Source organism: Ailuropoda melanoleuca, chromosome 12 (assembly GCF_002007445.2).
Source record: "Ailuropoda melanoleuca isolate Jingjing chromosome 12, ASM200744v2, whole genome shotgun sequence".
Lineage (NCBI taxonomy): Eukaryota > Metazoa > Chordata > Mammalia > Carnivora > Ursidae > Ailuropoda > Ailuropoda melanoleuca.
This window is the reverse complement of record NC_048229.1, coordinates 62,672,211-62,698,878: the sequence shown is the minus strand read 5'-3', so window position 1 is coordinate 62,698,878 and position 26,668 is coordinate 62,672,211. Positions and strand designations below refer to the sequence as shown.

General features: G+C 53.4%; 1 protein-coding gene, 1 long non-coding RNA gene and 1 pseudogene across 4 annotated transcripts in view; 2 read left to right on the top strand and 1 right to left on the bottom strand.

Moving 5' to 3' along the window:
- Window positions 1-5,301: 5,301 nt before the first annotated feature.
- BEAN1 (brain expressed associated with NEDD4 1) overlaps window positions 5,302-26,668 on the bottom strand; it is a 34,992-nt gene continuing 13,625 nt past the window's right edge. For 2 of the 3 annotated variants that reach the window (XM_034638777.1, XM_019798827.2), the window contains 3 exons: window positions 13,455-13,718; window positions 6,649-6,799; window positions 5,302-5,717 (listed from right to left, as the gene is read on the bottom strand). In XM_034638777.1, coding sequence (XP_034494668.1) covers window positions 5,378-5,717; window positions 6,649-6,799; window positions 13,455-13,718 — 755 coding nt within the window. In that variant the 3' untranslated portion in view covers window positions 5,302-5,377. The remainder of the gene's footprint in view (window positions 5,718-6,648; window positions 6,800-13,454; window positions 13,719-26,668) is intronic. The other variant, XM_034638778.1, reaches the window with a different exon arrangement.
- LOC117795206 lies at window positions 8,347-13,492 on the top strand. Its single transcript, XR_004619092.1, has 3 exons — window positions 8,347-8,470; window positions 9,232-9,364; window positions 12,402-13,492. It is a non-coding gene; the product is annotated as an uncharacterized LOC117795206 (long non-coding RNA).
- Window positions 21,505-22,561, top strand: LOC109489501 (annotated as a pseudogene).

Below are 26,668 nucleotides of genomic sequence, written 5' to 3'. Positions count from 1 at the left end.
CATCCCAGGACCCTGGGACCATGACCTGAGCCGAAGGCAGATGCTTAACCGACTGAGCCACCCAGGGGCCCCTTTTTTTCTCTTAATAGCCAAAGTTTAACAATTGGGTACACACAATTTAATCTCCACCCTCACCCTCCATCCCATGTGATTCTTCTATTACTTTTAGTTACTTACTGATGTAACCACTTCACTCAGCTTTGGGGAGCCCATCATGCCTGTAAGTTGTCTCTCTAGGGTGGCCCAAGAGCATGGTGGGGAAGCCTGGGCTACGTGCCTGGAATCATTCCCCTCTCTTTCCTCTGGTGCTGGAGTCAGCTCAGCTTCTCCAGGGCTATCTTCCCTCCCACTGGACCTCTGTGACCTCTTGAACTGCCGGATTTGGTGTTACTTGCATGGTGTTACACTGTCTGGACCCTCGGGTGAGTGATTGGCTTAGTGAGAACCTTTCTCCGCCTACCAGGCTGACTAACTTGGTGACTATGCAGGAGACGGGGGGACGTGAGGGGGGCACTGGAGATATGCAGGAGCTGCGGTGGGGGCTTGCGGGGAGGGGGTCCCGAGGCCCAGAGAAGGAAGGGATCTGGCTCTAAGTCACGGTGAACTGATGACAGAAGCAGGGACAGCCAAGCACCTGTCCCAGCACCTAGGCTTCCCTCACAGTTGTCCCTACTGCCCAAAGGCTCCCAGGTGCCCTGCAAATTTTAGGAGCTCAGAGGCCACAGGGACTCCAGAAGTGGGTGCTGCCTGGTCAGGGGCTCCCAAGCCTGGGACTCTGCACTTAATATCTTCAAGGCCATAACATACAGAGAGGAATTTGTTTCCATCATAGTTGAACTGAATGCTCTTGCCAGTTGTCCACTCTACAAGCCCCCCCCCCATCCCCAGGGTTCACCACCCAGAGAAGAACCAGCTTGAGTCCTGCCCCTGGGCCCCCAGTCTGACAGGGATGGTTCAAACACCCAGGGACAGTCCAGGAATGGAAGGACAGGGAAGAGGACGATATGTCGGAGCCCAGCAGTGAGATAGGCCTTGGGGCTGGGTCATGAGCCAGCCAGCATAGACTTGGGGCATCCACAGCCATTGCTCCTGTGGGAGAATGAAGGTGACATGGTGAGCAGCAGAGCCAAGAGAGGCAATACACCTGCCTATGTTCTTGGACCTCCTGGATCCAGCCAAGCCTGAAGACAGAATTATCACCTGGACAATTTAGTTACATGAGTCCATAAATATCCTTTCTTGCCTAGGAAGGTTCCAGTTGGGTTTCTGTCTCTTGCAACTGAGTCATGGGGGTGGGTAATGGGCCTCAGACCTGCTAGGGGATGGAGGGTTCCCCTTTCAAAAGTTATAGTCCAGGTGGTGCCGTTTTGTCATGGGTCACGGACCAGGCAGCTTCCAGCTGTGGGGCAGAAGGCTGGCCAGCCCCAGGACCTCAGGAGTTAGGCTGGAGAGGAGGCAGTGTGGTGAGGCTGGGGCTGTGACGACAGGGCCTGGGTACCTGGAGCCCTGGGATTCCTGGCCGAGATGCTGAGCAGGCACAGCTGGGCTGCGACCCTGGGGGCAAGGGCATGCCCAGCCCACAGCCCCAAAATACCAGGCCCGACCCAGGTAATTGGCTCTGATTGAGAGAGTTCACCTGACTTGGGAGGTTCAACGTGAGGTCAAGCAGAGCAGAGCCCAGACCGAAGATTCGCTCTCTCGGACACTGAAGCTGCCTGTCCTGCCACTGCTTGAGCCCACAACCTGGTCAGTCATCAAGTGGACACCAACGGTGACACCTGAGTAGGAGTGGGTGGCCTTGGAGTATGCATGTGGGACCCCTGAGCATGTGAGCTCTGAGTGTGGGGGGACTGGTGTGTGCTCACCAAAGCCAGCTATGCAGGTGTGTGCACAACCACAGGTGGTGTGAGCTGAGTGGTGCTACACATGGGTGTGTATGTGAGGTGTCACAAGGAACTTGGCATGAGAGACCCCTGTGTGCACGTGGGGGGGTTGCTGAGCTATTTCGAGCCAGCTGATGTTCCGAGGGGTGGCTGTGGGCGGCCATACTTTGTACCAACTCCCCTGCCTCTCTCGGGCAATTTTGGCTGCTCATGTGTGGCAGACGGTGGTGGTGCCCTGTCCCAGACCTTGGAGTGTGCCGTGCCCGCGCATACTGGCCCGGTAGAGGATCCTGCTGACCATGGTGGCTTTACCTGCCAGCAGCAGCCCCCCCCCCATCTAAAGACTTTCTTTGGCGAGAGAAGCCTGCTTGGCTGCAGCAGGGACAGGGAGAATGTTCTCCGAAGGGCATCCTCAAACACGGGCCCTTGGGAGTCTGCGAGCAAGTGTGAGTGCTCTATCCCCTTTCCTGTCGTGTGGCTCACTTTGAGGTGTGCTCTCCACTGTCTCCATCCTCCTCAGAGGGGGACCTGTGTGACCATAGCACCCTGAATTGGCTTCCTTTCCTTCCTTGTTTCACTGTCCACTCCCTCTGGGTGCTCCCTGGGTCACCTGCCTTGCACCCTCCTCCTGTCGCAGGGTCTGGCCCTGCCCCTCCCCCCGTTCCCACTATCCTGAGAATTGTTACCTCCCATCTCGTTGGGGTCCTAGTGAGCCCCGGCCTGAGCCCCGTTGCCTGGGTTGTGATCCTCGGCCCCACCCCTCAAACCCTGGCAAAGAGGACGCCAGTCTCCTTGTAGGAGTGTGCCGAAGGACCTTGCATGTGGCACCGTATGTGGACACAGGGTGTGTTATGGATGGGGGAGGCAGGAAACACCAAGTAGCTTTGGGAAGTGAGAGAAGGGAAGCTCATGCTCTTCAGAGGCTGTTTGCTTTGAACAGTGGCAGCAGGTGGCCAGCAGGTGGCAGTGTGGGCTTGGAGTGGGTGCTGGAAGGCTGGGACCTGGGACTGGCTCTTCACATTTCTCCAGGACTGAACCCCACTTTCAGGGCACTCCAGGGTCTAGGACCCTAATGGTGGATGCCACTCGAGTTCAAGTGGGAGGGAAGGGTGACAGAGGAGGAGAACCAGCCTCTGTCAGCCAAGGGATCAACAAGCTGTGCTGAGGTCTTTTGGAGAACACAGAAAAGAATTTCTGCAAGGGGACGAAAACAATTCATTTCTGTTTAATTACAGTCCTCCCCCACCCCCACCTTCCTGGTAGTCGAAACCATCAGGGTTCTGAGAGTCAACTGCTGGGCTAGGAAAATGTGCAGCCCCTGGTGTTCCTGGAGTCAGGGCCACAACCTGATGGCCCGTGTTGGTGACCCTGACACTGGCCATAGCTCAGAGAGATGATGCCCTGTTTCAGGGAGCTTAAGAAAAAAAGCGAACAGTGGAAGTCCCTGACTACCGCAATAGCCCTGTCAACAGGGAAGTGACAAGGATTTGGGGGTTGCTCATCTTGAGAGAAGGAAGGTATTTTGGGTTTGCTGCTATTTATGTTAACTTTCCTCACAAGTGTCCGATGGCGAAGGCGCAAGCCCCTCACCCCATGCACTCTTCAAGAATGTTATTTTTGCAACATTTTTATTGATACGATATATTTATTTTGAACACAGAAAAGATACATTGTTGCTTATTTAGCGCTTAATCCAGGAACAAGAAAAGCTGTTTAGCTCCATCCCTCAAACACTGGTGAGTACTTAGGGATTTTTATCTTTTTTCCCCTTGTACTCTCTAGGGTTGCAGAAGCAGGATGCATTTCTTAAAAGAGTCTCATCCCTGGAGTGCATTTAAAGGCTATACAGTACAACAGACAGATATTTTTTGCCTAGAAAACAGTACACCACAGAGGCGGACAGAACTGCTTGTAAACAAGGTCCCTTTCCTGGTGGAGTCGGGTGCTCCGGGATGCCAGAACCTCTGGACGGATTCCTTTCCGTGCTGCACCAGAAGAAATCCTATTTCTACAGAAAATAAAATTCACGATTGCCATCCTTGTCACCCTTCTTCTCAAGAAAGGGATTACTGAAATGTCTTAGCCCTTCATTAGAGGAATGGAAATGGGGGGTAGAGGCTGGGTGGGGGTGGGGGGAGGCAGGGTGGACTTGAGGATTCCACTTCCTGCCGCTGGCAATGCTGGCGGGACACTCTGCAAAGATGTTCGGGCTGCCACCCTCTGGCAGGCTGGGTCTTCAGAAATCAGCTCTGTTACTTGCATGGTCTCTGATGGAAATTGCTGGGATTTGTGGGCCACTCTCTAAGCAGACACACTTCTGGGGTGCCCCCGGGCAGTGACGCCCAGATCCAACCTCTCGTGGTGGCATGCTAGTATTTAGGGGGCCCACTTCCCCTCTATTTCATCTCTGCAAACACCCTGGAGCGCAGGGCCAGAACACATGGGCTCACAATTCCCAACTAGGGGCTGCCACCCGGGGTGGGGGAGGGGGCAGCCCAAACTCGGGCCATGATGGTCAGCTGGGCACACACTTAGCAAGGGGCCACGTCTCTGCCTCAGAGCTGTGCCCAGGCCACCCTTCTCTTCTTTGAAGACCCTCAGCCCTGGGCCATGGTTGGACTGACACGGGGACAGCTATAACCCACCACCACCGCCGTTATCACATGCCCGCCAAGAACCCTGCTCATCACCTGTCGCGTGGGGTGGGGGCCTCCAAAATAACTCCGCCAGCGCCATGAGGCTGGGGGCACTGGGTTAGGGAGGGGGCAGGGTGGGTGATGAGGGCCCCCAGGTTGTGCCTGAGCCCCCAGACCCATGTCCCTCACCCCATAAGTGGCAGGGTGGTGATATTGTGGCTGCCCTGGAATCGAGGGAGAGGTACAGTGTGTAGCTGAACCTCACTGAAGCCTGTCCCACCGACCAGGAGGGCACGCCGCCCTGGGGTGCGGGGGGCAGGCGGCCGACCTGGGATGGTTGAGCAGTTTCTGGAGGCAGAATCGGAGTTTGGGCACAGCCTGCCAGGTGGGGGCAGAGGCAAACAGGCCAGGGAGAGGGAGGAGCAAGGCCCTGTCCCTCTCCACCTGTCTTCTCCCAGCATTGTCTGCAGAGGCATAACCAACAGGCTGGGGAGGAGACGGGAGGTCAAGAGAGCTTCATTTTTAATGAAACCTTAGCAGATAGGTTTGTGTGGATGTGGGGGGCCTGTGTGTATTCACATGTCTGTACATGTGTGGTGCATATCTGGATGTGTGTGTGCACATGGGTGTGTTAGTGTGTGTGTGTACAAACTATGTATGTGGAAGTGTGTGTGCACGTGTGTGTATGTGTGTAGGTGTACAAACTATATGTGTGTGCACGTGGGAGTGCTGTGTGTGCATATCTGTGTGTGTGTGTGTGTGAGCGCATGCCCTTGTGAGCCTGTGTGTGTGTCCGTGTGTGTGCACGCCCTTGTGGCTCAGCCCGAGGGACCGGCAGGACCTGGCTGGCTGGGTCACTCACAGAATCCTTTCTGGACCAGAAGCTGGGGCCCGGGTTGGGGTGGGGGAGCCCTGGGAGCTCCTTGGCCCTGGTTCTGGTCCCGGCAGCGGCAGCAGACCTGACGGAGGGCTGACTCCACACACAGCCTCATAAGGGGGCAGGGTATCCATGGAGACAGTGCGGAGGCCACCCTGGCCCAGGATCCTCTGTGCCTGCTGGTGTCGGCCGTGGCTGTGGCCGCTGCCCGCGCTCGTGACGCTATCCAGCATGGGGTAGGAGTCGGTCAGCGAGTAGGGCGGTGGTGCATCCGTGGGGATGTACAGCTGAGTGGCCCCTGGCCCCACACACTCCTCATAACTACAAGAGAAGAGGCTCCCTCAAGGCTCTGGAACCTGGCCTTAGGGGCAGGCGTGGAGGTCTTTCCCGAGGGCTGGGACCCGATCTGCAGTGACAGCTGCCCTGTAGTTTGTCCTGCCGGCTCTAATGAAACCCCTCAGCTCCCCCCAGGAAAGGCACCCCAGAACCATTGAGACTGGATTCGGGTCCCAACTCAGCCTGTGTTCTGTGTGAACTTGTGTGAGCAAGTCACTGAACTCTGGGTCTCAGATGGCTCAGGACAGTGGCCGCTGCCGATGGAGCGGCTCCCTGGCTGGCACTGAGTGTGGGTGGTGCTGGGGGCGGCAACCTTGGGCTGTCTGACACTCCTTGGTGGCCCTTCCAGGCTTAGGAAGGAGAACCTAGGGCTCCTCAGAAACCCATAGCTGCAAGGCAAGAGAGCACCTGTTGCCCCCAGGGGGCAGGGGGTAAAGGGTGACGGGGGTATGGCTCTTTGTGGGGCCAGCAGGTTCTCCAGGTAGGGAAGCGATGGAGGCCCTGACCTCTCCTTTTTCCAACTACTAACCCATTGGTGATCTGCCTGAGGGTGCCAGGGAGAACCCACAGGCCCCCCAGAGAAGAATTCCCCAATGGGACCAGGCCACCTGATGGCCATGAGTGCAGTGTGGACACAGTGCATGTGATTTGGGTTTTGAGGTGCATACTAAGGAGCTGGGGCCTGGACCCTCCACCCCAGCCCCAGCCTGAATGAGCTGAGCTTTTCCTTCTCTAGTGACATCTGTTGTGTCACGCCCTGCCTCACTGGGACCTGCTTGGTCAGGAGATGGCCACACCCAGAGATTTTCTGCATTTACACCATTTGGGGGTGATGTTGCTATTTCCCACGGGGGGTGGGGATTCACACCCAGTGCCCCTCTCCTTCATGCCCTCCTCCCCCACGCAGCCTCCTTACCCTGGTGGAGAATCTGGGTACAGCTCTCGAAGCACTGTGGCATCCATGTCCCCATCAGAACTGAGGTCCAACGGTGGGGACCAATCCTCAGCAGGGCTGCAGGTGTAGCGTATCCTGTGGCCCGAGCGGCTGTATGTGTGCCCATCAGACACTGCAGGGGACAGACATTCAGTCTGGGCTTTAGATCGGAAGCAGGGAGGTGCCTACGTGTCTACCTGAGGCCACTGAGAACCTGTTTTCTCCAACTCGCCATCTGGTCCCTCACCAAGCCCAGCTGCCCGTCATTCTCTCAGCTAGTCCCAGAATGTGAGCACCAATGCTGTGCTGGGCGTGGGGTCTCAGAGAGGAAGCAGAGCTGGCTCTTCCCTGGTGGGGCTCCCCTGGTGGTGAGCAGCCTGTCCTGGGGACAGCCGGTTACTGAGCAGTGTGTGATGAGATTTGACAGATACGGTACTGGCCCTGTGGGAACAGTGTTGAGCTGTCCCAGCCTGGAGGTCAGGGAGGCCTTCCCGGAGGAGGGGCTCCTAAAGCTGAGTCTTATCTAGGAATTAGCCAAGAGAAGAGCGACAGACGGGGCAGAAGGAACAGAACAGCTTGAGCCAAGGAAGGAGATTAGAAAGAGGAGTGTGGTGTGAAAAGGAAGCTTTGAAACTGAGGAGAAGGGCTGGGGCATGAAAACTGGGGTGGGGCATGAAAACTGGGGAGCCAGGGAATGAGGGCTGCAGAGGTCTCTGGGGTCAGGCCTCCCTACTCCCCGCACCCAACCACACATTATTCCCTTAGTTATCCCAGAAGAAAGGGCATTTCTGTAATTAATTCTGGTCACTCCATATACTGTATTCACTTCTGTTTTGTTTGTATGTTTACCACATATTAGCACATTAAAGGCTCTGAAAAGTCCTGCAGCTGAGAATTACGTTTGACTGCGTTTGTGCAGCATCTGACCACAGAATCTTCTTTTCTTAGATCTAGGAACACTGCTTACGAGGTGCTGATAGAGCACATTCATTCAGCACCAGTGTGGTTCAGAGAGACTCAGTGACTTGCCAGAGGCCATACAACAAATTACTGGTAGGACCAGAGGGCAGCTGGATATCCTCCTCCTCACTCTATGAAGCTCTCCACCTCCCAGATTCCGACAGTTCTAGTAGAGGCTACAGGACAGTGGCAGCTGCAAAGATGGCTGAGTCATGAGGTCTCCCCACCCACAATGGGCTCTCCTCGGGCTCTTCCTCTCAGAGAGCAGGACTCAGCATCAGGAGTGGGGCTTATCTGTCTGGGGTGGGGCTCATGACCTTTCTTTGAGGTCAGCAACACTGTCCATCCCCATTTTATAGACTGAGGATGTCTGTCCCCATTCTGCATTCTACAAGGCGAGGCTCCGGGTCACAGAGTTGGAATCCATGCACAGTCTGTGTAACTGTAAAAACCGTTCTTTCCACTCCCCTAATCTCTTTTCCCCAGTCCTCATACAACGGTGAATAGAAAAATCTGGCTGTGAAACTCTATCTGCAGGTATAATCCCATGGTTATCTATGGACATCGAGAAAGCTCTCGGAAGAAAATATTCCGGACACGTCAACAGTGGCTCTGTCTTGATGACAGGATCGTGACCCTTATTTTCTTCTTTATATTTTCTGTATTTTAAAGGTTTTCCACGGTGAACATGTATTACTTTTCTACTAGGAAAAAGGTACCCAATAACGCATGCTATAAAAAGGAGCTGATGAGATTTGTTTCCCTTTAGGGCACCAGCTGAAGGGTGAGAATTTCTGGAAGAACTTGAGGAAGAAACTCAGGAAAGAAGAAAGCATGAAAGAGGGTGAGGACAGAAATGGGACATGGGCCTCTGGGCTCCAGGGCCGGGAGGGGCCCATCCACCATGCAGGAGGTTGTGGCTTGTCTAGACCTCGGGAAAGCTAAGGCTGTGTCCTGGACCGGGGTGCCTGAGGGCTAACAGAGGTGAGCCACTCTGCCGTTCCCCTCTCTCCCTGGGCCCAGAGGCTGAGCAGCTTCGGGAAACTGGGGCTGCCCTGAGGCACTCACCTAGCTCAGACCCCAATCCTGCGTGGACCCAGCTCAGTCCAGACAGAGCTCCTGAGGAACAGCTGGAAAGACTCCCCCGGCTCTTCATTTCAGCTCCCCAAATTCTTTTCTTATCTCCTCTCCTTTCCCTACCTCCCCATCAGCACAGACCCCGATGGCCCAGGCCTCTGCAAGTCCCTCTAGCCACCTCATGGGGAGTGAGATCTCCCTATCCCCTTCTTACCAAAATCAAGAAACACCTCAGCTCATGATTTAACTCAAATCCGAGGTTAACACCCCTTGATGAGCCTGGGAGTGGGGGGCAGGAATTTCCATCTATGGGCACCTACTGTGTTCTAGCCTCATGGCCACGTTCACCCTCACACCTGGGAGAGGCACTGTGGCTACCTCCTCTCTGATGTGGAAACTGAGAGGTGAGGCCACTTGCTCTAAAGCCCCAGCAAGTGAGAGACCAAAACTGTTTCCTAAAGCTGAAGATCTTTCCATCTTATAGAAATAGAATTTCATTCATCCGTTCATTCATTCATTCTCAAACAGGTGTTGGCTCCTCTCTCTGAGCCTGGCTAGACTGCAGAAGGGCTCCATGGGCAGGCGGAGGAGGGCCAATTTTGTCCTGAGGGCAATGGGGAGCCACTGAAGGGCGTTGAGCAGAGGATGGAAGTGTTCCCAGGTCAGTCACTTTGTTAGCCTTGTGGAGAATGCCTGGCAGCTGCCAGTTTGGCGGCTGGCAAGGGGTGGTGGCCAGTGTCACTGACGTGGCCCTGGCTCAGGTTTTCTTGGGGGAAAAAGAATGAAATGAGTTAACATGTATTGAGCACACACCCACAAGCCAGGTACTGTGCTGATTCCCTCACAGTAACCTTTAGCGGGGGGTCCCCATGTACTCCTTGTGCTGGTGACTCCCTTGAGGTACACAGTGGTGAGACCACCTTCCCCAGGCCGCACAGTAAGACGTGGAAGATGAAGGCCGTTTTGGATCCCTGGTTCTGAGGGGCCTGTGAGACCTTGAGGAGAGATGTCTGGGGGATCCCTGGTCAAAGGTGACAGGTGGTGCCTGAAACTGGCCGGTGGCTGCGATGGAGTCGGGAGTGGGTGCAGAGACAAGACCCGGGGCCAAGGCTTGGGCTCTGAGGGACCTTGAGAGTCCTCTCCTCAGAGACGAGGAATCTACGAAGGAGTCTGGACAGAGGCCGCAGAGCTGCAGAAGGTAGGCCAGCAGAGCCTGAGTCAGTGTAGCCAGGGGAGGCGGTGTCTGGAGGACAGAGGGTCCGCAGTGCCACCAGGCGGGTGCTTGTCGGCGCGCTGCTGTGTCGTTCTCCCCACAGCTATGCACAGTGTACCTTCTTCTCTCTGGCCTCTTTCCCAGGCTCCAGGCAGCCCCGCGCACCCTCCAGGAGGCTGGAGGAAGCTGGGGGAGGGGCGCATCAGTGCCTCTGGGCTCCCCACTGAGGCCCCAGGGAGGCGCCAAAGCAAGAGCTGGGGCATAAGTGGGGCAGGGAGATGGGAACCCCACAAATGAGTACCCATGGGGACAGGGATGCTGGGGCGCTGCCAGTCATCATGGGCAGCAAAGCCTGATGCTGGATGTGGCTGGGCTGTGACCTGCGGTCACCCCCCCACTCCAGAGATCAGGGCCAGGGCCTTGCCCTGTGGCCTCCAGGCCCATCTCTCTCCTCCAGGCCACGGTTGACCTCTCAAACCTCAGCTTGGGGTTTACTGTGGGCCCCTCTCCCATGCTCTAAGTACCAGGCTTAGGTCTGGGACTTTCAGGCTGTTCAAGAAGGTGCTTTAGTTTCCCAGTCTTTAAAATGGGTCGGGGGCGCCCAGCTGGCTCAGTCGGTGGAACATGCAACTCTTGATCGTGGGGCTGTGAGTTTGAGCCCCATGTTGAGTATAGAGATGACTTTAAAAAAATACTAAAAAACCAAAATAAAATGGGCGAGCACAGCTCTTGCAGTGAGGAGGAAATGGGGTGATTCCTTCCCTGGCCCACGGAGCATCTTCTCTGGGTGAGATCCTACTCTGGGCGATGGGCCCTGCTTTTCCTGATGCAGCCCAGCCATCCCATGACAGGGGCATTGGTGGAAGTGTGGGTAAACATCAAGCAAGTACAGGGAAGGGCAAGTCAGCCCTGCCTGGGCGGGATGAGAGGGTCAGAGCAGCTCCCAAAAGAAAGTGGCATGTGAGCTGGGCTTGGAACTACGAGTAGGCTTTTGTCAGTTGGGGGAAGTATGGGGAATGGCATTGTGGGTCTAGGAAGAGCATGTGCAAAGGTGTGGGGGTGGGGAGGAGCATGAAGGAGGTGCTTGGCGACAAGCTGGAGGAGGGGCAGGCAAGGGTCGGGCCATGGGAGGCAGGCAGGCTGGCTGTGTTGGGTCTGACCCATGGCACCCTGCAGCGCAGGGGGCCGGGGTGGAGAGTGGGGTCCCCCCGGCCTCTTGTTGGATGGGCATGCCCGGGCAGGAGCCTTGTACTCCTCAAGAGTCAGGCTGGTGCTGCAAGCGTAGGAGCAGGCCAGGCTGGGTCTGGGCAGTGCTCCTGGCTTGTCTTCCGGGGATCCTCGGCTTCTGGGGACACTAGAGGGGACTGGGCTGGCTGGGCTTTCAGCACCCGCCTGATTCATGCTGACTCTTCTCTTTAGCTTCCCTTGTTGGGCAGTGAGGGAGAGCCACTGAGCTGCTGCACCTTCCTCCACGCGGCCACTTGTCCTCTGCCATGTGATATCCCTCTGTATCGTGTTAGAGGGCCCGCTTCCTGCTCCTCTGCTCATTGCTAGAGGAGCAACATCCCGGTCTGCAGGGCCCCCAGGTTGAGTGCATCCGCCAGATAGGGCCCTGGGCCCACACGGGGCCCCTGCTGCTGTTTCCCGCACACCTTCAGCCTCCCTCAGGGATGCGGGCATCGGCCCTTCTGAGGCAGCTCTGTGCAGTGGGGAGCCTGCAGGAACCCAGGTCGGGCTACCTGGGCTCCAATCTGGGTCCACCCAGCTGGGTGGCCCTAGGTAGTTTATTTCGGCACCCTGCAATGGTCTGAATGTTCGTGTCCCCCCTGCCCCCCAATTCATATATTGAAATCTGAACCCCCAAGGTGTTGCTATTACAAGGTAGGGCCTTTGGGAGATGATGAGGCCATGAGGGTGGAGCCCTCATAATAGGGATCAGTGGCTCATAAAAGAGACCCCAGAGAGCTAGCTCGCCCCTTTGAGGACACAGTGAGAAGGATGTGGGCCCTCACCAGATACCAAATCTGCAAGGGGCCTTGATCTTGGGAGCCCCCCTGCCTCCAGCACGGAGAAGTAAAGTTCTTTTGTTTACAAAGCCACTCCATTTCTTGTATGTTTTTTATAGCAGCCGGAACGCCCCAACCTCAACTTCCTTATCTGTGGATTGGGAGGGTAATAAAAAGTAGTCCTACCTCCAGGACCATGGTAAGGATTAAATGAGATGATGCGTGAAAAGTGCCCAGCACACAGTGAGCGCCCACTGCTCAGTTCCCTCCTGCTTCAGTTCCCCAGTGGCTTGGGGGGGGGCTAATTGTTAAAAGGTGGCCCCTTCCTCAACCAGTTAGCTGCTGGTTGCTGGGGCACAAAGCTGCTGGTTAATCAGGGCGTGTTGGGAGGGGGCTGTGGATTTCAGGCCTCCCAAGGTCCAGGAGGATGAGATCCAACCTAACTAGTTTTTAAATTTTTTTTCTTTCTTTCTCTCAAGCTCTGCCTGTCCCAGAGGAGGAAAGATTCCCGGGCCCTGCCATGGCTCCGGAGCCTTCAGACTGCTTCGCCTGCAGTGTGGTGTGGCCTCTCTACAGCCCCCCAGCTCCCGGCAGAGGCCCCATCAGGCTTCAGGGGAGGCTTTCTCCTGCTCTTGACAACCATTCAGGAATTGAATGGGCTCCTTCTTGCTGCTTTTGGAAAATGGGCCCCTTCCAAGTGTAAGACAGTGTCAGGTGTCTGCATTCTGTAAAAGATTTAGGCCTTCTGGCCAGATGGACACTTTCGGGGCTGGTCGGCCCAAGAATTAGACCACCTCTGTGTAAGGGAGATCCCCCTAATTGGGAAACTCTACAGTCAGTTCTGTGTGCACTTTGCAGGCCCTCTGGGGGTAGATTCATTCACTCATCATTTACACCATCATTTATCCATCCACTTATTCATATACCCATCCCAGCCCCCACCTATCCATCCCTCCACTTTCCTATCTATCCATCTTTCCATCCGTCCATCCACCCATCCCATCTACCCACGCGCTCACACAGCCCACCTAATCCACGCCTGTACCCACCCCTGCAGCCATTCACCCTCTCTTCATGTGTCCTTCCATCCACCCATTGAGCCATCTCTCTCCCATCCCACCCACTCATCCATCTTTCCCTTCAGCCATTGGTCCGTCCACTCACCTGCCCCGCCCGGTCCACCCCACCTCTCAATCTCCTCATCCCCCTACTCGTCTGTCCTCCTATCCCGCTCACCCATCCCTCTCTCCCTCCATCCCTGCATCCGGGCACCAGCTGGACCAGCTGTCAATACAGCTGGACCCACATTGGCCAAGGCTGGGGAGTAACACCACACCCTCCCTTTGACCTTCAGTGTCACCCTCGGCAGACTACTGGACCTCTCAGGCCCCTGAGAGTGTTCTGGTGAGTGCCTCTGATCTCTTCCTGACCACCCTGCCCCACCCATGAGAGAGCTGCCACCTCCTGCATGTCTCCTGGGTGGCAGTCACAATCAGACAGGAGGCTGGGCCCCGGGGTGAATGGCAACTCACCGTATCCTTGCTCGTACTCTCGATGGTGATGGCGGCGGTGGCGATGGTGGTGGTGATGGTGGCGGCGGTGGCGGTGGCGGTGACGCTGGAGCCGGGCCTGCCGGTCCCTGCGGATACTGCCCACGATGATGGTGATGCAGGAGAGGATGATGACCACACCTATGACTGCACTTGCCACCAATACAGGAGACACGAGCAGGTGGCTGTGCTCCGAGCTCTCTGAGAACGTGGGATAGAAGTAGCTGGTGCGGTTATACCGAGCTACTGCGAACAGAGAGAGAGGACACTGAATTGGGGCACAGGCTCTGCCACACTTCCTCCTCCAGCCCCGCTTCCCTGTGAATTATTTGTCCCTAAATAAATGGAGGATAGTCTAGGTTCAGCCCCATGGCCTGTGTCCTGGCTGCCTGTGTGAGGCAGGAAGGGAGGAGCGCTTTGCTCTACTGCCTATAGGAGCCTCTGCTACTGGGGCTTGGCCTCCCCTTCCCTCCTCTCCAGCCCTGGCCTGAGAGCTCAACTAACTCACAGATAGGAAAAGAGAAACTCAGAAAGGGCAATAGACTTGCCCAAGGTCACACAGCAAATCAGTGGCAGAGCTGAGGCTTGAACTCAAGACTCAGTACTAGACAGGGACTCTACTCCATCAAGACTTGAGGTTGGAAGGGCAACTTTACCAAGATCTTGGAAAGGGGTGGTTGATGGACTGGGGCGGGGGGGCGGGGCATCAAAGTATGAGGACCAACTCTGTTGGCCTCCAACACTGGCCTCCGGCCTTGGGGTGAAACCTACCCAGGGGGTTCCGGGGAAATCAGATGGTAGCTGAGACATATCAGGGGATTGGATCAGAGCAGAGAAGGCTTCTCAGAGTGGCTATACTAATAATTAGAAAATATAAACTTTAAAACAAAAAAATGTCATTAGAGATAAAAGGGACATTTTATAATGACAAAAGGGGGAATCTATCACAAAGTTATAACAATTATAAACCTATATGCACCTGAGAACATGGCCCTAAGATGCAGGGAGCAAAGGCTGACGCACTGAAGGGAGAAACCAACGATGCGGCAGTAACAGCTGGAGACTTCAACAAGGTACGGGATTCTGTTTCATCTCTGCTTTTGACCGGCTGTGACTGCTTGGGTTTTTGAGGAAGTGCCCGATTCTTATTTCAGTTCCCGTGGCTGTCAGCTAGGTACTCTCAGCTCAGGCTGTCCATTTTTCCTCAAGACCCACAGACGAAAGGTGGCAAAGTGAGGCTCTCCTCCTTATCTTTCTCTCAGGCAAAAGAGATCCGTTTAAATTGTCCAGTCTGACCTCAGTTTAGGACTAGAGCCCTTGGCTGTGGACATGGAGCACGCCTGCCGCTCTTTCTCAGTCGAGGTGGGTGGCAGACGTTACTAAGTGACAATGGTTCTCTCTCCTGTTTGGTCTAGGAGGCAGCCTCGGCATCCTTTCCAACAGCGCTCCGCGCGGTGATTGCACCTGGTCAGGAAGTGGAGCTTTTACCCCGCTTGTCTAGTGTGACCACAGTGCCCCGTGCTACTGCTCCGGAGCCAGTGGCCAGGGCTTTGGCTGGGCCTGGAGCTGAGCCATGGTCACGCTGCTACTGGAAAGTCCAGGCTAGCCAGCTGTCCAACTGATGTCACCCTCTTCCTCCTCAGCAGGTAGCCTCTCACTTTGGAAGCCAAGGGCAGGGCTGGGGAGTGTCAGGGACATCAGCTCTCCTCGGAGAAGGTAGGCGTGTGTGGGGTCCACACTGCCATCAGGGCTCCAGACTGTCCCGTTCAGTGTGTCCCCGCTGCTGCAATGACTTGGGTCACACTGGTCATCCACGACTCAAGGCAGACGTGCTCCTGGAGAGCTGGCCCATCCAGGCTATGGGTGCCCAGCATGAACACCTACAGCTGGACGTAAGCGTGTGTGCCTGTTCTGCTGGGCACGCAGAACGCGCTGCTGAGGTGCCGGCCCCTCAGTGTCACCTTGAAGCCACCCCGCCCTCCACCACCTCAGCAGCAGACGACAGCCTCGCCCCCCGGCAGTGCCAGTCTCATCAGCTGGGCGCAGAGATGGCATCACCCGTGCCTGCAGATGGAGCCAGTTGGCGCCAGCATCCACCTGCATGGCCGGTCAAGGAATCAATCTTCCAGTCACCGTGACCGGCAGAGGTAGGTGCTGCTTTAAATTATGAGGGAAACTCTTCCAATTTCTAAATGCAGGGCCCATTTTATCAACAAGATATATATGACTGCAGAGAAATAACATGGTGACAGCCCTCCTTCCCACCCTTCTGCCTCCCTGTCCCCCTACACCAGCTGCGCCAAGGACAGAGGATAAATCAAGCTTAGCCTCTATCCCAGACTTTCTTCCCAAGCTGCTTCTACAAAGGTACCCATGGTCAAGAGGACGTTGTGCCTCGAAGTACCAGCTCTCCCCTGAGAGGCCGCCCTCCCTCCACAGACCAGCATCAGTAGCTACCATCTCTGAAACACCTACTCTGTGTCCCACACCAGGCTTGGTCCTTCTCACACACTTATACCTCATGATGGCCTGAGATGGGATGCCTAATTTAAGAGGTGGAGACACTTAGCCCCAGACAGGTGAAGTAACTTGCCCAAGGTCACGTAGCCCACAGAGTGGGAGCAGGGTCAATGGGCAGCCTCAGCCCCACGCTCTTAGCCAAGCTGCTATTCTGCGGCTACCAGGCATTGGGCTTTGAGAGCTCATGTTTTTTTGGATCTTGATAAATTAAAATGTTCCTATCTCTAAAACGATGCTTGGTTTCTTCTGGATCACTTTATTGTATTCAAAGCAGGCCGTGACCTACAGCTTATGCAGGGTGAAGGCGTATCAACAGCTGAACATTGCAGAGAAGGGAGCCGGTGTGTGTCAGGAAGAGACAGATCTAGCAAGTAGGTATTCATGGCCGAGGGGCAAACAATCCGGGGCTGGGGGAGGGGCCCCTCTTCTGTGTATCTGTTCCAGAGATGTGGCTGGGACTGTAGGAAGGGGCCCTGGGGCAATTTCTCCACAGAGAAGCAATGTGAATACAAGGTAGCTCTCAGTGAGCATTGACCAGCCCTGGTCCGGCGCTACACCCTTTATAAGCACCATGATCTCATTTAATCATCACAGCAACCTGAGAGGTGGGTGTTGTCTTTCCCTCACATTTTACAGATGAGGAAGCTGAGGCAGAGAGGTGGTAAAAGGGGTGGAGCCAGAACTTAGATCCAGCTTGCTCCAAGCAATTCCCGAACCTACACTCACTCTCTCTGGTTCCACACAGGAGGAGAGCCCCTGGAGGGCAAGACTTGTGTCCTCTCTGTCTTGTCCCTGGGTTTCTCCAGTGCCTTGGGCAAGGCCCGCACAGAAAGGGAGCTCGAGAGCCATTTGAATCCTAAAGAGGGAAGTCAGGGGTTGGTTGCTCTGTGTGCTTGGGTGCGTGGGGGCAGGCTGTGTGAGCTGCCCTCCGTCATTCTCACTCACCCACTGCCACTTCCTTCTGCTCATCCCTCACCCCACCATCCAGCCCAAACGCAGGATCTGCAGATGTTTACAAGCACTGGCAGATTGTTGGAATGGAAGACATGTTATTGTCTAGGGGAGTAGATCAGGTCTTAACTGAGGAGTTTGGGTCTGGGGTGGGCTCCAGATCGATGGGAAATCAGCCTGGCAAATTCCATCATAGGAGAACCTTGGCGCCAGAGGAATCATGAGAGAGGTGGAGGCTAAGGTTGGAGGGGCTGGCAGTGGCCAGACCATGAGGGGTCTCAATCATCGAATCAAGAGACCGTCCTTTATCTCCAGGGCAAAGAGGAGACAGGGGTGAAGGAGTGTGGTCAGAGGGTTTTAGGAGAGCCCTCTGACTGCAAACTGGGGGGCAGGGTGGGAAGTGGGGAACTAGGGAGGAGGCTGCTGCCAGGGTCCACGTGAGCTTGGAGCTGGGGTGGAGGAGGCTGAGGCCATGGGCCCACACTGTGCAGTGCTGAGAACAGAGCTGGACTCAGGTGAACGCACTTCACGGGTATAAGGCCACTGCAGAGTTCCTCTGCCTCTGATTTGATGTGCTCTGAGCAGGCCTCAGGGACTGCCCTGATGCTTCCCTACTCTGCAGATAGGGTCCCAAGGCCCCCTTTGGGGCTGGGTGGTAGTCAGGGCTATGGGCCCTTGCTATGCCAGGCAGAAGTCTCTGCCTCCAGACTTCTGGTCCAGTGCTGGGACTGGAAGCCACAACTGAGTCGGAAGGCTCTATGTGCCCCAGGCCTGCATGTGGGGCGGGGTCTGGGCCTTGCTTCTTCTCCATGCAGATACCACTGTCACCCTCATTTATAGATGAGGATGCTGGGTCTTGGTGAGCTGAAGATTTGCCATAGTTTTGTGGTAGATCTGGGATTTGAACCTAGGCGTGTCTGATAATTCATCAAATAGTGGCACCGAGCAGGGGAAGAGAACAGGATGCGGTGGGGGTGGGGACAGGAGAGCTGGGTTCTGTTTCTGTTTCTATCACTCACTTGCTGTGTGACCTTCGGCACGCCCCTGCTCTCTGGACCTGCTTGCACTCTGTGCAAAGAGATGCTTATTCTTTTTTTTTTTTTTTTTTTAAAGATTTTATTTATTTATTCGACAGAGATAGAGACACAGCGAGAGAGGGAACACAAGCAGGGGGAGTGGGAGAGGAAGAAGCAGGCTCATAGCAGAGGAGCCTGATGTGGGGCTCGATCCCATAACGCCGGGATCACGCCCTGAGCCGAAGGCAGACGCCCAACCACTGTGCCACCCAGGCGCCCCTTAAGAGATGCTTATTCTTGAACGTTCCTCCCTCCAGGGTAGGTGAATGGGTCTGAGAGGGGTGGGGAGGGGGTGGCAGCCGGGTGAGCACAGTGAGTGTGAGGGGAGGTGACAAGATCCAGTCCCGTGTCAGGGAGATGGGGTCAGGGCTGGCTCCAATCTGGGGAACGTGCAGGGCAGGGAAACTGAGGCAGGTGATCACTACCAAGCCCTCGCTGAGTGTAGCACACAGGCAGCTCTCCAGTCCATCTGTCTGGGTACAGGGAAGCAGTCTTTGCAGCCTGAAGCTACCTGAGGAGCACTGACAAGGGAAGGGCACTGAGATACTGGAGGTGCTGAACCAACATCTTTAGACCTCTAGTCCTGCCCACTCCCTCGGAGAGGCTGGCTAGAAGGAAAAGGGAGGCCGTCAACTCAAATCTGACTGATGGCTCCTGTCGCAGGAAACTCTAAGGACATTTGTCATACGTCCACTTCCCTGGCAGGTCTGGCCTTAGCTCACTTCTTCCTACACTGCTGAGGCTGCCAGGATGAGGCTAGTGAGGTTGCTGGAGGGAAAATGGGGAAGAGGATTCAGGCACCATCTTCCCTCTGCTTGCTGTTGGGTGGTCCCAGCCCCCTGGCAGGGATGTGAAGAGGGGCTGGGGCAGGGGACATGGCAGGGCAGGCTCACTTGCTTGTGTGTTTCTGGGTCTCCTTCTCTGCTTTTTTAGGGTAGCCTCTCAGCCCACTTGCCAATACCCGTCCTCTGGTTGCCAGGTGTCCATGATGGAGAGATGTCAGAGTGCTGGGGGGATGTCTACACGGTGGGGCTGGGTCTTGGAGGACAGACCAGAAGAACAATATCAGAGAAGGGAGGAAAGAGCACAGAGGGGTGAGGTCCCAACAGACCTCAGGACAGGAGGAGGTGAGCCGGGGGTGAGGCTGTAGGAGTTCACCTTGATGGCAGCTGAACATTGGGATTACGGAGGTGAGGAAACAGCAACTTGGTGTTCAGGATTCTTACAATGGGAATGCGTCTCTACAAGAAGTCAGCTAATGTCATGTCAAGGTTCTGAAACCTTTAACTTGGCCATTTGTCACATTATAAGTGGGGTATATTAGAGTGGAAAGGAGGATTGGAATGTGAAGTCATCTACCATCAATCCTCTATAAATTCAGCCAACCAGTCATCCACCCTCCCATGTATTTATCTACCTGGGCATCTACTCAATGTTCACTTGATCATTCATCCATCCATATATTCAGCCATCCGTCCATCCTTCCATCCACTCACCAATACTCATTAAGTGCATATTCCGTGTCTGGACATGTGCTAGACACTGCGAACACGATATGAATCAGACCAAAATGAACCTCTCAAACCGTGGGAAGCAAGAGGTCCCACACAGGTGCCCCAGTGCCGAGAGGAGAAGCTTGGGACATGATGGAGCTCACTACTTTCCCTTCACACAGAGTGGCTCTGCTTCCAACTGTTTACCGATCAGGCTTAACAGGAGAGTGCTCCACTGCCTAGAAGATTCTCAGCCACTACATTAAAATATAACTGGAAAATCTAAGTGACTACCCACAGGCCTTTCATGCTTGCATAAATATAAGATGAAAGTGATTTATTCCACTATTAAGATACCACTTAAATAAACTCACCAAAATTAACTCATATGTACTATCACTTCTACACATCTAAATTCTGTAAGCTTACTGTCTTGTTATTATTCGCTAAAGCTGGATCTCTGGTTTGATGGATAATTTATATATTGGCTGACAAATTCACTGTAATGTGTCACAAACCACTTTTCCCTATTTCTACAGAGCGAATGGTGAACTGGCCGACATTAGAGAAACAAAGCCATGACAGAATTAGGCTTTCCACTTGAACCCCCACCAAACTCTCATTTTCTTGCTAGAATCATCACAGGCCCCTACCTCCTCATTTTCTCTCCTCTTTTGTCAACACCTAAAGTTGGCTCTTAGGCTGTTTTCCACAAAGAACACAGGTTTTTATAACACCGGCTGAGTCACGGTCAATGCTCAATGAGTAGGAAGTCATGTAATTGTGTTGGGGAAGCAGATCTGGGGGGCTGGCTTGGCCCACCCATCAGTGGGGGGGATTAGCTCCCACATTCCAGCTTGCATTACAAGACTCAAAATCATGGCTTGGAAAAATGACCATTTACTACAACATGGACTTTCCAGGAAGTTCATGAATAATTGATATGTAACATGTTAAATTTATGAATGCTGCAAACTGTCCTCAGCTATCCCACCACAAGCTGGTCCAGGCTCAAGCCGTGTACTTGGGCCACAGTATTCTCGTCCTCGGGTTTTGCTTTTTGGCTTTTTGCTTTCGTGGGTTCTGATTCTGGAAAATGTTAGAGGTGATGGGACTTTGTCCCCTGCTCCACAGAGGTTCCCTCAGCTCCCAGAATTTATGAGGCCATCTGGGAAACCACCAGGGCAACAGTGTATTAAAAATAACATCCCAGAAGTAAAGAAAGCTTATTCTGGGAATGCAAGAATGGTTTAAGACCAGGAAATCTATTAATATGTCACTTCCGTAGGTAGGATGAGAAAAACTAGTAGACGAGGCAAAGCCAGAGACCTCTTGGCCATGATAAATCCTGGTGATCTTAACTGACTGTTAACGGCACACTGAGCCACGGAGCTTTGGAATCATTTCTCAGCATGTGGCTCGTGGAACATGAATTCCTAGAAATATAAGATGTTTTATCCCCTGAACCCCCAAGATTGCTTTGTAGCCCTTAGCGGTCTTTGGAGCCAAACCAGCCTCAGTACCAGGCTCTTTATTCACCAATATTTGAGAAGGGTCACTCCTCAGCCACCTTCCTTGGGGGGAAGCCTAGAGCTCCTCTGCCAGTGCGTCTTGTCCTAGGCTCTGGCTAAGTAAGACACAGACGGTCCTGGATTCAAAGCCTGGCTCTGCTTCTTGCAGGCAGGGCCCTCTGAGTACTTCACCCCTCTGAACCTCTATCACTTCATCTATAAAATGGAAACAGCAATCTCTGCTATGAACTATTCAAAGCACACTGCCCAGCAGGATGCTCACACACAGTGTGCGCTCAATATACGACAATGAAACCTCAAATCATAAAGATAACCCCTAGACATAGATCTAAATGTGAAAGGCAAACCAGTAAACCTTCAAGAGGAGAGCACTGTAGAATGTCTTCATGACCCTGGGTTTCTTAAGCAGATACAAAAATACCATTAAAAAACTGATAAGTTTACCTATATTAAAAGAAAGATCTTTGGTAGGAATTTGGGCTTTGAGGTGGGCAGGGGGCCAAGGAACTAACAGGCCTGAGATGTGCAGAGGGTCAAGGCCATGGCTGGAGCAAGCAGAAGGTTTTGAAAGACTTTCTTAATACATTCGTTTGCAACCTGCCCCAGGACATTGGAGAATGCTTCCCATGGAGGTTCCTGTCTGTAGAGGTGCCTGGAAGTGGTTAAGAGATCCCAAGACACAAAGGGGTCCTTCTTCACATCTTTGTGGAACAATCCACTTTTCCACAATTAGCTGTTTCCCTTTAATGGGTTAGTTCTTTGCCAGATACCCAAGAGAGAAGCAGCGCCATCAGTTATGACAGTTCAATGTCAAACAGTATTAACGGAGTATCATTTATCTTGTGATGATACAGGAAAACTACTTTTGCAACCTAGGCCTCGTGTTCAATGAGGGGACCTAAAACAGCCTTTCTTCAAACAAGTGATAAGTAAAAAGCCCCGCAGGATTCCTTTTCGGTTGGAAAAATGCAAGTCTTAGCAGCAGCTGACAGGAAATGTGCGATATTTTCCCGGCCTGTCTTTTGAGGATGACTCACATGACCGGTCCCTTAGGCGCCTCTCATTACCTATGTTTCAATGTTCGTGTCCCTTTAGTACCTCCATCCTGCAACGGTTTCTGCAGCAGAATGACGGTCCTTGGGTACTGAATCAAATTTACAAACAGACCCTTGTTCTGTTTTTATGATATGTTTTTGCTTTCTGTTCTCCGTCAAAGCCAGTGCTGAACAAAGAGAAAACACTGTGTGCACCTTTTTCCTCTTACATGTGTTTGTCACCTTGCCATCCCCGTGCCTCTCGTAAGAAGACAATGGTGCAGAGCTGGGCCTCTTGTTCTTGTGCGCTTAAAAATAAATCCTACTGCGAGAGAAATGCTGGATGTGCTAGGACCGAGCAGGAATTAAGATCGAAATGATGGGTAAACGTTCATTAAACCCTACGCTGAACTTCCACCCCAACTGTGGTGACTCTATTTAGTTCAGTGTTTTTATTTAATACTCAATATAATTTATATTTCAAAAGCATTCAAAGAACACTCCACAGGTTTCTGAATATACAAATCCTGTTGTAAATTACATAGTGTCTGAGAATTTGATAGTCATGTTGTTTTAGATAATTGGATTTTACGCTCAGTAGATGCGCCAGCGTGCCTGTTTGCGCAGCTGTCATTGATCATCCCGCTCCCTCCTGAGGGGGCCGTGGGGGTGCCCCGGGCTGTGGTTCCCAGCCCTTAGGGGGTGGCGGGGACACACGGAGCACAGACCATAGCCGCCTGAGCTGTAACCAGAGTCCTGAAACTGTTGGGACCACTGTCAATATTTTAAAATGTTGGAGGCAACTTTTTATCTCAAAAAAAAAAAAAGATTTTTGAAAAAAGTTTAAATTATGTCATGAGCAACTCTTTTCATTTCATTGAACTGAAAACCTGAAATTTCAAAAATAGATACTCTTTAATAAGGCTGCCATCCAACGTAGGAGGGGCCCACCTTGACTTTTATGTTTATAAAATTTTATTCTCGATGTTTTTATTGCACCATCCCCAATCTTCACCCTTATTCCCATTCCTAGGGGAGACAAGTATTATCCAGGGGCTGAAGAGCCTGAGGTATGGGCAGAGAAGCTCTGGAATGACTGTCTCTAGCAAGGCCTAGCGATCACCGACAGACATGGAGTCCAGGTATGGTCCGGTGGGCAGAGGGAGCAGCCCCTAGAAGCTGACTGTTGAGGGACTGATGGAGGACACAGTGTTTAAAAGCAGAGAGAAGCAAATAGAGAGGACTCTGGGAGTTGAAATGTACTCGAACTCCCAGAGGGGTCAGTGTGGCCAGTGCCCTGGGCTTAGATCCAGAAGCCCTGCTTTTGAATCTAGTCTCCTCCTCTGGCGGGACCCTGGGCGTGTGACTTCTCTCTACTGGGGCCTCTCTCTTCTCTCTGGAAAGCAAGCAGGCCTGCACACTTCTGCAGTGACGTCAAAGAGGACGTCCAGTTTTTCCCAGTCACCCTGGGCACAGTTCCAGGTGCCGGCAGAGCTGATTTTCAGGGGAGCTAATCTAGCGTAGCTCTTGGCAGAGAAACGTCAATGTCCTTACACATTCCTGCTTGTAGGAAAATCCATCTCCTCTCCTCCCAGTGTACTTGGCTTTGGGATGCCAACAGGTGACAACTCAGGATCGTGCTTTCCTTGGCAAGATTTCTAGATACAGAAACCATTTTCCCTTCCACCAACCCAAGGCTCAGTTTCTAGATTTTTCCTTTTCCCACACTCCCTGGTTGTGGCAGAAGAGGCCGGACAGTGGTCCAAGTGATAACGACGGTGTCTTGGTCCAGGGGACAAGATGGAGTCGGATCTGAAGGTGAATCTGTTAAATGGGGTTGGCAGTGGATGAGATGGAGAGCAGTGAAAACTGACAACATTCAGGGCCTGAGCGCCAGGAAGGACTGAGCTGTCACTTAATGAGATGGGGAGGAGGATGGGCAGTGGTGGGGGACCGCGAGTCAAGATGTAAGGTCTTGCCATGTTACATCTGAGATGTTCTAGAGACCCTGAGTGGACATACATCTGACTGGGGCAGATGATTGGCTGTATGAGTCTGGCGCTCAGGGAGAGTCTGGAGCTGGACGACATTGCCCCGGGAGCTCACTGCTGGGTGAGGGGGTGGGCAGTGAAATGCAAGACCCCTGCGAGCCGGGAGTGCTCTGCAAAAGCTGGGGGGTACTGCTGCCATTACAGGTTTCCCCTGCTATCTGAATATAGAGCATTCCCGTGAAACCTTTTGTAAGCCAAAATGGTGTAAAATGAAGAAGCGATTATCAGTCATTTATTTGGAATAAAGTTCTAGCATTTCCAGACCCCAAAAATAACCTCTCTTAGGCTTTTCTGATACCTTAGGCTACATCTTGCTAACGGATGCACAGAATTAACTGAGATAAGGCACAGATGCTCACAGACACAGTTCTAAGCTCTGGTGGCTGGATGTAGAGACGCTGCTGGGTGTGGTTTTGGGGAAGGAGCTTGGTGGGGCCGCTCTTGCTGCCTGGGGTGTCAGCTGCCTCTATTATAATGGCTTGCTTTGAAACAAATGCTGAACAGTCTTTACTTTTTGGAAAAGCAAAACTGTCTTCCAATTTCTTTTGGTTAGGGAAAAGAGGTACTAACATGGGTCTTTTGTAAAAGCGAAGTGACGTAACTCAAACGGTCAAAAAGTGGGGAATACCTACAGTATTACCACATTAGGCGTTCAAGCTGAAGCGCATACCTTCCTGCCAGGGGCTTTAATAGAAAATGTGCGTTTAAAAGTAAGATTGGCGAGCAGATGCCAAGCACCCACTGTCATCAGACTCTGCTAGACCAGAGAGCTCTGAGGACGGGCAGCCAGGACATTGGTGCGGCCATGAAATCCTGCTGCAGAGTAGACTCTCCATCCAAGGGGCGGGCATGAAGGCGCGGACTTGACTTCACCCTTGTCCTTTTGGCCATCTGTGGTTTAGCTAAAATTGAGTCCTGGAAAGACTCACCTGGGGTGTATCTGGCCCCATCCTTTTCTCACTGTGTCACCTAGACTAGTTCCTGCATGTCCTTTAGACTCAGCTTTTTCATGGGTGGAATGGGCACACTCACCCTTCTCTTGTAGGGCTGCTTTAAGGAAGCCATGTGAAGAGATGGTCATAAGGCCTTGTAAGCCCTTGACCTGGGACAGCTCACTGGATCCTTACAGCAGTCCTCTGAGGTAGAGCCTTTTATTAATCCCCATTTTACAGATGAGAAAACTGAAACTCGGAGAGAAATGTCTAGCTGAAGTCACTTGTTCTATTCCCTTGCCTGCTCCAGAGTCAGACAATAGCAAGGAATGGACAGGGGTTTCATTCCACAGGCCAGTGATCCTTGGGTTGTGCTTGCTTGTGTTTCAGAGAGCCTGAGATTGCTTGGAGGCTCGGTAGGAAGGGGTGCTGCAATTGATTAACAATGTCTGCTCTGGGCACAGGAGTGGCAGATGCTGAGCGTGTCCCATCATTTATGTTCCTCGCCCTCAAGTCCTTCCTTCTGTTGGTAGCCAAGTCTCTGCAGAGGTCACTGTTAGAGCGAGCAGAACAGAAAACAGTAGTATCTGGTCTGGACCCCAGATTTCCCTCCAAAGTCCCTGTGTGTCTCCAGAGCAGACAGACTCTGCTCTGTCACTGAAGATGTGGGTAATACGAAGCTGTGTAGTGAGGAGGTGGGCAAAAGGATGGGACTTTCAAGCTTCTTGAGGATCTTCTCAGTGCTTGGCACCAACTTAGATTCTCCTTGTGGAGCACTTTCAATCTGAACATCACACCAAAAGGCTGCTATGACTGTTTCCATTTTATAGAGGAGCAAATTGGAACTTTGAGATGTGAAATAGCTTGCTCCCAATAGCACAGCTGGTAAGTGTCAGCACCAGGCTGTACACGAACCCAAGCACGTAACACTGATTCTGAGCGAGGGAGACCCAAGCCTGCCCAGAGGCTCTGCCAGACTGTATTTCCCGCCAGCCTCTGGGCAGCCTTAAGAGCTTAGCAGAGACAAACCCCAGCTGACTTCTCTGTGGATTGGTGGATGCTATCTTCCCTGCCTCCTTCCTGCTTTGAGACAGGCTTAGTCTCTCTTGGGTTCCCGAAGCCCCTCCTCCCCCAGATCTGTCCCCCACGGCCAGAGGAAGGCAGGCCACCCCCATGTCACAGGGAGCTCCATGGAACCGCCATCTGCCAGTGGCTAAGAAGAGGTTAGGAAGCATCTGTTCTTGGAGCCTGGGTTCTGGGGGAATCCTGGGCCACGCTGCCCAGCTGGGGCCAGATGGAGAAGGCTCCCACGCTACAGGCTTTCCCAAGGAGCCAGGCTGGTCCTCCTCCACCTCCCTCAGTGGCTTAAGGCTGGAAAATGGCTCACCGGCCTGGCACTTGCAGGCAGAAGACCCGACTTCCCACTTGGAGTGGCCAAAAACCTCTGGGCTTCCCCTTCCCTGTTCTTGCCTCCACCCTCTGCCTTCAGTCGTCTCACCGGCAGAACTCAGGGGAGGGGCTGTCTCTGGGGGGCAGGGATAAGCTGCAGGGCCTGAAAGGTGAGATGGGTTTGGGGGCTGCCTGGGAGGAGTCGGCCCAGCCTGGTA